This window comes from Mesocricetus auratus, unplaced genomic scaffold (assembly GCF_017639785.1).
Source record: "Mesocricetus auratus isolate SY011 unplaced genomic scaffold, BCM_Maur_2.0 Super-Scaffold_100008, whole genome shotgun sequence".
Classification (NCBI taxonomy): domain Eukaryota; kingdom Metazoa; phylum Chordata; class Mammalia; order Rodentia; family Cricetidae; genus Mesocricetus; species Mesocricetus auratus.
In genome coordinates this window covers 9,201,356-9,214,362 of record NW_024429192.1, presented here as the reverse complement: position 1 = coordinate 9,214,362, position 13,007 = coordinate 9,201,356, and the positions used below count along the sequence as shown (strand labels likewise).

Sequence of the window (13,007 nt, the reverse complement as noted above, 5' to 3'; positions counted from 1 at the left end):
ATGATTGCAGTTGAAGATGTGATGTCTCCCCTGATTTCCTGGTCCAGCAATCTGTTGCTGCCCCTCCCCACCTTTATTGACTATCCCTCTGAAATTGTAATCACTGTCTCCCTTAAGTTGCCCATGGTTGTTGTGATTTATCAGAACATTAACTAACACATGTTATCAGGGGCTACACTCAGAGAAATTTTATTATGAATGTGTGCCATTCCATCTCACCATCAATACAAAACCTTATTGCTTGAATGAGCCTGTAGTACTGGGGGGGGGGAATTTAAAAAGCAAAAAGAAACAAAGTAGTCTTTACAAAAACCATTCTAGACTTTAGATATGCTAATCAACACTCCAGTTGGAAAAAAACACTCAAAAAATGTTGAGATGCTTCTGAATTGTGCATCTCACAGTTTTGAACTGAGCCAAGCAATGGTTTTCTTAACTCACTTCTTAAAGCAGGATTTTATTTCTTAATTAAAACTGTTTAAAAATCTAGATTCAAATAAATTGACTTTGGGTGTGATCGACTTCTTTATTTTCAGGTATAGATGTATTTTGACATATATGATGACATTCTTTGATGATGATTTAGTAAACAAAATTCTAAGAAAAGCTTTGAGAAATTAATTTTTTATTTTTATTCTTAATTAAATTAGAAACAAGCTTTCTTCACATGTCAATTCCAGCTTCTTCTCCCTCTCCTCCTCCCCGCCCCCTACTAAACCCCCTAACCTCCCACTCCATGCTGCCTCCACCTCCACAGGGAGGGTGAGGCCCTCCATAGAGGATCCCCAAAGTCTGTCATATCATCCTGGGCAAGGCCTAGGCTCTCCCCCATCTGTCCAGGCTGAGAGAGCATCCCTCTATATCCATTTGTACTCCAGGGATAAATATTGATCTATTACCCTGGGGGTCTAGATTAGTCCCATGCTGGACTCTCAGCCATCAGTCTGGGGTCCATGAGCTCTCCCTTGTTCAGGTCATCTTTTTCTTACCAAAAGCAACCTACTGATTCAATGCAATCCCTATCAAAATCCCAGCACAATTCTTCACAGACCTTGAAAGAACAATAATCAACCTTAAATGGAAAAACAAAAGACCCAGGATAGCCAAAACCCTGTACAATAAAGGAACTTCAGGAGGCATCAGTATCCCTAACTTCAAACTCTACTATAGAACTATAGTAATGAAAACATCTTGGTATTGGCACAAAAATAGACAGATAGACCAATGGAATCAAATTGAACACCCTGATATTAACCCACACACCTATGAACACCTGATCTTTGACAAAGAAGCTAAAACTATACAATGGAACAAAGAAAGCATCTTCAACAAATGGTGCTGGCATAACTGGATGTTGGCATGTAGAAGGCTGCAGATGGATCCATGTCTATCGTCATGCACAAAACTTAAGTCCAAATGGATTAAATACCTCAACATAAATCCAGCCACACTGAACCTCTTAGAAGAGAAAGTAGGTGGTACCCTTGAATAAATTGGTACAGGACACTGCTTCCTGAACATAACACCAGTAGCAAACACTCATATAGACAATTAATAAATGGGGCCTCCTGAAACTGAGAAGCTTCTGTAAGGCAAAGGACACAGTCAACAAGACAAAACAACAGCCCATAGAGAGGGTAAAGATATTCAGTAACCCCGCATCTGACAGAAGGTTGATCTCCAACATTTATGAAGAACCCAATAAACTAGTCACCAAAACACCAAATAATCCAAATAAAGAGTGGGGTACAGAACAAAACAGAGAATTCTCAATAGAGGAGTCTAAAATGGCCGATAGACACTTAAGAAAGTGCTCAACATCCTTAGCCATCAGGGAAATGCAATTCAAAACAACTCTATGACACCATCTTACTACTGTCAGAATGGCTAAAATAAAAAAAAAAACACCAATGACAGTTTATGCTGGAGAGGATGTGGAGAAAGAGGAAAATTCCTCCACTGCTGGTGGGAGTGCCAACTCACAGCCACTTTGGAGATCAGTGTGGAGATCCTCAGTAAAATGGGAATCAGTCTACCAGAAGATCCAGCATTTCTACTCTCAAGCACATACCCAAAAGATGTGCATTCATAAAACAAGAGCATCTGTTTCACTATGTTCATAGCAGCGTTATTTGTAATAGCCAGAACCTAGAAACAACCTAGATTCCTTTCAACTGAAGAGTGGATAGAGAAAATGTGTTACACTTACACAATGAAGTACTATTCAGCAGAAAAAAAACAATGGGTTTTTGAAATTTGCCGGCAAATGGATAGCACTAGAAGAAACCATCCTGAGTGAGGTAACCCATACACAAAATCACAAACATGGTATGTACTCTCTCATATATAGATTTTAGACAGGGGATTGCCAGCGTACAATCCACACCATCAGAGAGGCTAGGGAACAGGGAGGACCCTAAGAGAGATGCATGGTACCCTGGAGAAGAGGAATGGGACAGGATCTCCTGAGGGGATTGGGAGCATGGGGGATGGGAGAGGGATCTGGGAGAATGAGAAGGGGCAAAGGAGGACATGGAGAAGCAGGAAGGTTGAGTCTGGGAAGGATAGAAGAGAGCAGGATGAGAGATAATAATAGAGGGAGCCATTATAGGTTTGAGGAGAGATCTGGCACTAGTGAGATTTCCAGATCTTCAAGGATGACACCTACTGGCAATCTAGGCAATAGTGGAGAGGTTACCTTAATTGCCTTTCCCCAATAATGAGATTGATGACCACCTTATATGCTATCTTAGAGCCTTCATCCAGTGGCTGATGGAAGCAGGGGCAGATACCAAAGCTAAATGCTGAACTGAACTCCTGGAACCCAGTTGCAGAGAGGGAGGAGTGATGAGCAAAGGGGTCAAGGCCAGATTGGAGAAATTATCTTAAAAATAGAACCAGCATGGGACTGAACCAAGTCCCCTGAATGTGGGTGTCAGTTAGGAGGACTGGGCAGTCTATCGGGCCTCTGGCAGTGGAACAGTATTTATCCCTTGTGTATGAATGGACTTTGGGAGCCCATTTCCCCATGGAGGGATACTCTCTCAGCCCCTAGGCCCTTCCCCAAATGATGTGACAGACTTTAATGATCCCTCATGGAAGATCTCACCCTCCCTGGGGAGTGAATGGAGGGTGGGATGGGACCATGGTGTGGAGTATGGAAGGATGGGAGGGAGAGGGAACTGGGATTTATATGCAAAATAAGATTGTTTCTAAATTAAATAAAAATGTATAAAAAGAGAAAGAAAAATAGGTAAGTCTATGTGTAGTCAAAACAGACTTTCTCCCATTATATTATTTACTAATTCTTATATGCTCACATCTATAATCTATAAATTATGTGGCACATGTAAGAAAATGAGTATGATGATGGATATAGGCAATGTATCTGGAGGAACATCAGGATAATACATATGGTTTTTAGAGAACACAATTCTATTATATCAGTGGAATTATTTGTAATCACTTACTGACCTCGTTGCTTTTCTGTTTTGTGGTAAAATATCCTGAAAATTTAATTTATTTGCAATTCCAGGTTGCAGCCCATTGTCTTGGGGAAGTTAGGGCAGTAACAGTTAGGACAGCCTCCCCAAATCAAGAGCTGAGAGAAAATAAATGTGTTCATCTATGCTTCCTTTTTTGCCATTCAGCTACCTTTTTATTTTTCTTTTGCATAGTACCTCTGAATAGAGGATGGTGCTGCCCATAATAGGCTAGATTTTCCTTCATCAGGTAACAGTCAAGAAAAATCCCCATATCCCTATATACATGCCACATACCAACTTGAGCTAATAATTCCTCTTTAGGTTTCTCTTCCCAGGTGACTCTAGGTTGTGCCAAATTGACAGTTAAAACTAACCTCTGCAGTTACTAGTAATGCCATTTATAATGTTAGTTTGTAGAAATTAAAAATAATTTATTACTTTAGAATAATTTTCATCTTCATTAATAAGGCATGCTTCTTGATTGTAAGAACTTTGGCTTTCCAGATAAATATTTCAGGGCTATATGAATATTCTTCATTTAAACATCTTCTGTTTTGTACAATTTAATTAAATTTATTTTCTGCATAAATTATTTTATCAAATGCATAGTTATTGGAGCTTTCTTTGTGCCTTGACTTTTCTAATCCTGGGGATAGAGAATATTAGAGAAATAGAAAGTATCACTATCTAAATATTTGCGTTCTTGTACAGAAAGACACTAATCCAACAGAACAAAATATAACATGAGATGTTATGAGGGTTAGGTAGAAAATTAGAGAAGGTAAGCATGAAAATCACAGAGTGATGTATCAGAATATAACTCAGTTCACAGAAGGCCTTACTAGTGAAGAGGTATTTGAGTAGCCTGAATAGTAGTGGATGTAGGAAGTCAGGGCATCAAGCACTTGGCATGTAAGAATAGATGTACATATGATTCATACCCCCAGTGGTTTTTATCTTTTATCTTTATCCCCATCAGGTAACTTAAAGTCGAAGAATTCTTAGCATTGGACTTAGAATTAGGGCCATGGGGTATGCTCTCTTGATTTGAACATCCTTGGACATGGCTGTTTACCTCTCCATGACTTTGTTTCTGAATCTCTAAATTATCATCATTTAGGTGAAACAGACAGACTGAGGTTCCATAGTCATTCTTCGGATGAATATTGGTTGAAAGTATGGCTCCCATAATTAACTTCAAAGCTATTACACAGTTGTTTTGCCCAACTTTAGTGGGTTCTTTGTTATATCAATATTGTTTACTTATATTGGCATGCCCTGGCATAGCCATTATAGCTGCTTTTACAGAATTTTTATAGATTGTCACTTTTGGTTTTATAGATTCTCACTTTTCTTTTCATTAAAACGTCATGTGAGTATAGTGTGCGCGTGCTCGTGTGTGTGTGTGTGTGTGTGTGTGTGTGTGAGAGAGAGAGAGACAGAGACAGAGAGACAAACAGACAGAGGAGACTGGGTGCACACAGTATATTTGTAGACGAAGGAGGACAACCTCACATGTTTGTTCATACGTTTTACCCTGCTTGAGTTTTCTTTTTCTTTTTGTTGTTCTTTGAAAAATGAACTTAAGCATAGTTAGCCCAGGAGTCTCTGAGAGTTCCAGTTTTAACCTCCCAGTTTGCTATAGGAGAGCTCAGACTGTAGATGCACGCTACTGTCCCTGGCTCTATGTGATTTCTGGGGATTCAAGTTCCTCACACACATGTTCAGAGGATCTAACACTGCGTTATCTCTCTAACCATAACCCTTCTTTTAACATTATGACTACTACTAACATCATTACTACTAATAATGGGAATACAAGCATTTTCCAGGCTGGTAAATTTAGACAGATCTTGACGTCTTGTTTCAGTCGGCTCCCAGATTTGCCATTCTTTGTGTCCATTGGACCGCCATTAGCTCAGGGGATTGGCAACAACTCCAGGGAGCAGAGTTACCACGTGCCCACCTGAATCTGTGAAAACTCTACAGCTCCATGTTCCATGTTGCATGGTTTTCAACTCGGTCACAAATTATTCTGTCAGATCCGTGTACTACAACAAACTGGCACTTTTGTTTTTTAAATTAAGCCATTCTTGTGATGGATATTCAGTTTGGCATAAAGCTATGACATGACTGGTGTGAAAATAGCTTCCAACTCTCACTGCCTAGTGCTGCACACTGGGCATGGGAAAGACTTAGGAGAGAGCTAGATCGTCCTGTTACAGAAACCTGTCTGGAACCAGGGAACTGACAGTCCCCTCCCTTTCCTGCAGTCTAGTATTTCTCTACTTGTTTTCATCCAAAGCAATGTTTCAAGTCATTGAGGGCTCATTTATGCCCAAACACTCTCCATCATTATCTCCCAGATCACTGTGTGTTTTCAGAGTTATTTCAGGCTTGCAAAACAGCCAGGGACTCCGAACATAGAACCATCCAGAACCACTTAATTCACTCATCTATTTCCTCCATTTCATTTGTTCCTCACAGGAAAGCAAAAAATGAAGTTCCAAGTTCATTTTTCAATGAGATGATGCCTTTCAGTTATCAGTAAATTGCATCTTAAGAGCAAGAATGTTTCTCTGGATGATGGGAACAGAGAGTGAAATATTACACCAATTTAAAATGCTATTACCTGCTTGCATTCCCAATATCTTTCCCCTTAGTAGTACTGTTCCTACATAGGAAGCAAGTTTTTTATATTATTATTATCTCCTTCTATTTTCTTCACCCAGGGAGCCTCATTAGAGAAAGAAAGTAAAGGTAGATACATTTGACAGCGTGAGACAAATGATGCGTCCTCACAGTTCTCTATGAGGCACCTTGGAAGTTACTGTTCAGACATCTGCCTCTGACTCTTTGGGCATCTGTGTCAGGAGGGACATAGGGCTGGAGTTCAGCATGATTAGCATCTGCAGGAAGGCGCCCACATGAGGTTGAGATGGTAAGGACGTGACCCCACAGGCCATGTGGAGACCCAGTATTGTCTAACCCTGCCCCTGAAGACTGGTTCTGTATAATGATTATAAATAGGATGTTTCTCACTCCTTTGCATGCCTCCCCAAAGACACACCCTATGGGGGAACACTCTTTACGTATCCTTTCTTTTGTTCCTACTCTCTCTTTATTTGAGAAATGATGATAGCAACCTAGTATTTTTGACACGTGCAATTGGAAACATAAAGATTACAGCTTTTGACAATAGCCAGACACAAGCTTACAACTATCTAAAGAGCTTCTTTCCTTCTCTCTGGAATAGTCTCTCCCAAGGCATATGTTATAATAACATTTTACAGCATTAAAGGCATACAGTCTTTCTGCCCACATGCGCACCCTTCTCCACAATGATCTGAAACTTTGGGGCGGGGCAGAGGAAGTCTGGATGAATCTGATCAAATACATTCTACATTTATGTGAAACCCTCAAACAACAAATAAAAAACATATTTTAAAAATGAAATAAAACTACGACTCACTGTCATCATGCCATCAAGAAGACCAGTCTCAGGTCTGGGCGGGGCCTGCAACCTTTCCATGGACCACTTCTCAATGATGGATGACACGTGAGGGTTGTCAATATTCAGCAGCCGAAACCCAGTCATATTTACACCACTGTACCTGTAGAGTTCCAGATCTAAAGCGAACAAGTCCTGTGCAGTGTTACAAAGACAAAAGTAGAAATTAATTAGCATTATTGATGTTTTTGATATGAAAGAAAATAATAATTTCAGAAGCAACAGAAAGATGAAAACACAAACGGCAGTGTTGCCACACCCTGCCTATGAGAGAATGTTAAGTTTGGATAAATGAAGAAGAAGAATTTACCAGTAGTTTGTCTGGCTTTGGCCCTTGGAAATGGGATTTGAAAACTAAGAATTCTCTTCCTAGGATACAGTCTTTGAGGAGTTTGATGAAATCTTTATGTCCCTTTGCCTCTATTTTATTTTATAGCTGAAGGAAGAAGTTCTCAGTCGTGACAATACCACAAAGGAATCACTGGGCAGTGGCAGATCAGCCATGCTCAGCACACGACTGCTTCAGGGTGCTCTGGGTCCTGCTTCTGAGGGGAAATGTGGAATTGGCACGTGACTGTGAAGAAAGAGGACTTCTAGGCAGGAAGAATGGCATCCTGTGGCTCTCTGGTGACAATCTTATTTCATCCAGCAAACTCCGGACTCACTGGAGAAGGGATCAAAATGAGGGCTTTTAAAGAGAATATATCGAACCCTTTGTTTGTAGGCATGTGAAGACTTCCAGGAGGCTCATTTTGTCTTCAACCGAGTATAAGAAAATGTGCCTAACCCACCCCAGTGTTTTCCAGAACAGATGAAGCTGGATGTAAACCAGAAATGTATCACTAGATATATATTTAAAACAGAATGGTCATCTCAATTTTTATAAAAAACCTTTAGAGTAAAACCACACCACTAAAAATATTCCACATTAGAGAAGAAGCTAAGGAGGTCAGAAATAACAGAAAAAAACGTTCACGCCGACATTGTCTAGCAATGAAAAGGCATTCTGAAACGGAGTCCGATGAGGTTCAGCTGTGGTGAGGATGGCAGTTACTCAGGCAGTGGCACTGGATTCCATCACAATCCTTATAGAAGATGTGACTCTCTCACTCTTCTGTAAATGGCTTCTAGTTGCTGCCCCGTTCCCAGGATAACTTTGGATTGGGCAGTGGAGTTGTAAGAGCACAGCCCTGCTCTGCTAGCTCTGGGTCAAGAAAGCTACACTGCCTTTTTATATGTATTCATTCTTTAAGAGTCTGACTCTGGTGTGGGTATGTGCAACTGAGTGGAGGTGCCCGTGGAGTCTAGAAGAGGACATCTGATCACCTGGCAATGGAGTTGCAGCCAGTTGTGAGTCTCTTACTTCCCAATGTGGGTGCCGGGAATACCAAATACTCCAATCTTCTCTAAGAGCAGTGTGTGCTCCTAACCACTGAGCCATCTCTTCAGTCCTATACTGCCTTTTCAACATTATAATATATACCCTCTATCTCTCTCTATACATATATGTGCGTGCACGTGCGCACACACACACACATACATACAATATATATGTATATATATATATATATATATATAGAGAGAGAGAGAGAGAGAGAGAGAGAGAGAGAGAGAGAAAGAGAGAGAGAGTATGTGTGTAAAATTTGTATTTTCTTAGTGTTCAGAAAATTTTTGTTAATGCTTCTGGTCCAACTTGGCTAGAATATGAAAGTAATACGACAGAATGCAGATCATAATGTAGGTAAACACAAACCAATACAAAGAATAAGAGCTGGGACGATCATCTCTTTAGCACATTCAGTGAGTAGAGGGAAAGTTACTTAGTCACAGAAAATTCTAGCATGTGTGCTAAATCTCATATGAGGAATATTTCAAACGTGTGTAGAGTTTAGCTGTCCTGCAACTTGACATTTCTATGCAATACAGAAGGCAGAAAATTCCTATCTGATTGCCACATCTCCTATGAATGCAGAATGAGGAGGTCGGGAGAGTGAGGAGTGGACCAGAATGAAAACTGAGCAACGTGTTCTTCTTCCATTGAGGACCAGCCTTCCTAGGTTCTACGGTTCAGTCTCGGAAAGAGGTCCCAAATCAGCTCTTCTGGGTGTGTGTTGCTGAGGCTGAAAGGACTTTCAGAGAACTGAGGTCACTTGGTTTTCATGGTTACAGGGAAGGGTCCTATCTGTGAGTGGAGTAATGTTCTTCGCTGACACCGAAGTCACCTTCGACTGTCCTGAAAGTGGAGTTGATGTGGTCAGCAGCAACACGGAGGCACGAGGTCAACGAAGCGTGGGTGCAGGAAAAGCGTGGGTGCAGGAAAAGCGTGGGTGCAGGAAAAGCATGGGTGAAGGAACTTGCCTCCACGTTCTTCCCCTGCCCACCACAAGCTCGTGGCACGGTGTACTCTGTACCCTTTATGCCTTCAGGGATACTGCTAGAACATTTGCTGTGCTTGCTTTATGCTCCGGGCTCTGAATCCTTTGGTTCCCACACTCTTCAGCTTGGCCGATTATCCATTTTATTTGCGAAGACAGTAACTTAAAGACCACCCTACCCAGAACCTAGGCAGGTTATTCCTGATAAACCCTTAAAGATTACAAACAAAATGGCTGACCAGAAAGAGGAAAGATTATAAAGAAAACTTACACAAATTTTCTTCTCGTGTAAGAAAGTGGAATTTATCCTGCAGGTGTTTGGAGAGAGTTGTATATATTACGGGTCTATTTATTGACATCTGAGGTCAACTGAGGGGCAGCTATGATTTTGGCAGATTAATTAACTTTGGTAAACGCTCTTTAATTAAATAATCCCACAAAATTTAACTGTCAGAGATACTTCTGGACTTCTTAAACTGTGAGCCATTATTTTCCTCAGTGGTGCAGAATGATCAATACATGCAGTGCCTCCAAAATTTCACTGTTTGAAACTTTCCCAGGTCCCCTCCAGGTGACTGACTATCTTAATCCCTTGTCTCCTGGACACAGGCAGGAATGCAGCTTTATCACATCAAAGGATTCCAGGTCACACTTCAACACTCTTCTGAATGAACGTAGAAATTACAGAGGGTGCTTCTTTATGACTAGCTCCTGGTCTAATGGGATTTCATCACCTTTCTGATGGACATGCATTGATGATCCTTTTGTAAAAAGAAACAAAGATACCTGCTGCTCAGCATCACTGAGTTTAGAGGAATCTTGGGAAAGTAAAGAGAATCTCAATGACAATAGCCTGGAGGGGCTCTTTGTGAAATAAAGAATAAAATACATTCTTACTGGAAGCACTCACCAGGGTTGTGAAGAAGTAGTGATAGTATTCAGTCATCATGCCCATGAACAATATCTGCAACAGAGATATGAGGGAAAGAATCAGAAGTAAAATTATAATAGGAAGCAGAGAGCATCAGTATCATGTCTATAAAAACTCTTGAACACGGAATTTGGAAATCTGCACACCCAGTAGATTAGCAACCTGAGGCCAATTAGTGGTTGGTGAGGTGGCCCCTGAATTCCAATTCGTTTTATATCATTGGACTTACACTGATGTAATCGGTCTGATGATCAAATTTAAAAGTAGTTTCTGAGAAGCAAATATTATATTTGGAGTTGTGTATGATGACATAGGGCTTTGTCGTTTCTGTTCTGTAAGCTTCCAAAAGCAACCTCCTAATTTAAATGATTGGGTAGTCGTTATCCTTAGTACAATGCTTTTCTCAAATTAAAAGTCATTGTATGTTGACATGGTAATGCTAGTATGTAGATGTATTCAAATGAGGCTTCATAACTGAATGTGTCTCTGAAAACTTACCACATCTTTCTCCTTTTACCCAACATCACAAATAGATGAGGACCAGACTTAGACCAAATTCACATTACGTTTAATTTCTTTTATTTCAGCATCGTTTAATGTATCATGGTAGAACTAGCAGCCATCTATATTTCTAGGAATCTTTTGTACATTTCTTTTTCTTCCATTATTTTAATGCACAAAATGATATCATTATGACGTTGTCATGTATGCATATTATCATGCTTGCTGTTTTTCTATACCCTTCACTGTCCTTTCCATTCTCTATTTGCCCAAATTGTCCCTCTTTTGATTGTACACCACACACACACACACACACACACACACACACACATCAAGATTTCACAGTTGAGAGAAAATATGCTTTTTAGAGCTTATTCTCAGTTACATCTTTAGGATCTTGATATTTCCAGAGACTCCATAAACTCATACACTGTTTTATTTGTTGAGAGAAGAGGAAGGTAGCTATGAGGCAGAGTGGTAGAAGGCAGGTAGTTTATTGAGCAGTGATCCTACTTTTGTGCTCAATGCAGCAGAAAATGTTTCAGATGGCTTCCTACATCTTCTAAGTCACGGTATTATCTTCCTCATTGCTGGGTTTCATAAACACTATTTGGGTGCTACTTATTGTTCTTGGTTTTGGAATGAAGAAAAAATTCACAAGTTACATTTCTGAAGCACTCCTCCCAACCCCCGACACATCTTGCAAGCTCTGTATGCAAACCACACTCTCTCTGGAAGTTTTTAAGTCAGGGTTTCCTGAGCCCCATCAGAGAGCCATTGTGGGTCAGAACACCTAAGGTGGTAGAGCATCGCTGATCCTGGGGAACATCTACCTTGGCAATGAAAAAAACAAAGACGCTTAGAGCTTAGACTAAAGAGATGGATGAGAAAAGTATAGGTAAACTCAGCACGAGTTGCAGAGGTTCTGCCCAAAATTTGCAAACTTGAATGACTTCACGTGAAAAAGGATAAGAAACAAAGAGAAGAGTGCATTTAAAGGCAGCAGTAACAAAGTGTGGACACTCAGGAGACACTTGTCTCTGCTAACCTGGGAAGCAGAGGCCATTAAGTGAAGCTGTGATGTGTGAAAGTAAGATGAATAATGGGAAACTTGCTGGGATTCATGAGCTAATGGCACCTGAGTTGCTTCCTTGGTGCTAACAAGATCAGGCATGCAGGTTTTTTTTTTATTAAGGTGGACTTGCTTTAGCTCCATCAATAGCATTTAGAACTTTGCATGGTGAGGTGTTGTTGACTGGTTTCTTATATATAAAGAACAGGCAAGCCAGGATCAGGCAGGCATCCAGTTGCCCAATTTGGTTATTGGATAATGTAAAAGGAACTGTGTAAATTGTATGTTAAGATATGAATCTGGACACTGAATTTAAAGTATTATTTCTGGAATTGAAACTGAAATACAAATCCACCTGAGTGGAGCGTGTACAGCTTTCATTTTGACACATTTTTCTTTTTGAGCCTTGTAGACAGTTTTGATCCCCCGTTGTGAACATGAACACTTTTAAAAAAGAAAACAGTCATTTAAGTCATTATTTTATGATTGTTTTTATGATTCCTGGAGGCAAATACTCATTTGCTGTGTGTATTCAGTGTTAGAAATGGGATGCGGCAACAGAGTGAGCAGCAACTGGTGGGTGGGCCTGCTTCCATTGCAGAAGGGACCCTTGGGTCCTCCAGCTGGACTTTGCGTTTGATGAACCACACATGCTCTGATCTCTTTCCTAGCTAGGCATTAGGGTTAGTATCTCTCGACTTTATCCTGGTTTTCCTAGAAGTGACGAAACAAGTGCAGAGCCGTTGATCATAACCCTATCAACTTTGTGGACATTCCAGAATCAGAGGAGAGAAACCCTTCAAGATAAAGCAATGAGAAAGCCCCAAGACTGTTGGCTGTCCTTCACAGAGGCCTGTAGATTGGTAGGGATACAAAGTGCAGTCTTCTGAAAAGCTTGCTCTATAAGCACCACTTTACGACTTTTTCTTTGGATGTTGCTATTTCAACTACTATCAGGAAGGGTTTAAGAAAAATGTCACATCAGGATAAACGTCAGTTTTAAAAACAAAAATGTATAATCATGACATTAGAGTTTTCTAGTAGTTTTTCCCAGTGCTGAGTTTTCCCTATGACCGCCTTCTCTGAATTCTTATGCCATGTTTATCTGCTGAATTGCTAAGTGGTGTTCACT

The 13,007-nt window shown here is 40.4% G+C and overlaps 1 protein-coding gene across 9 annotated transcripts in view; it reads right to left on the bottom strand.

Moving 5' to 3' along the window:
* Grik1 (glutamate ionotropic receptor kainate type subunit 1) overlaps positions 1-13,007 on the bottom strand; it is a 372,708-nt gene that overhangs the window by 95,656 nt on the left and 264,045 nt on the right. For all 9 annotated transcript variants that reach the window (XR_005878846.1, XM_005073843.3, XM_005073845.3 and 6 more), the window contains exons 5-6: positions 10,282-10,335; positions 6,958-7,131 (exon numbers count right to left, since the gene is read on the bottom strand). Coding sequence is in view for 8 of the 9 variants with exons in the window: in XM_005073843.3 (XP_005073900.1) it covers positions 6,958-7,131; positions 10,282-10,335 (228 nt within the window). In the remaining variant the exon portion in view is untranslated. The remainder of the gene's footprint in view (positions 1-6,957; positions 7,132-10,281; positions 10,336-13,007) is intronic.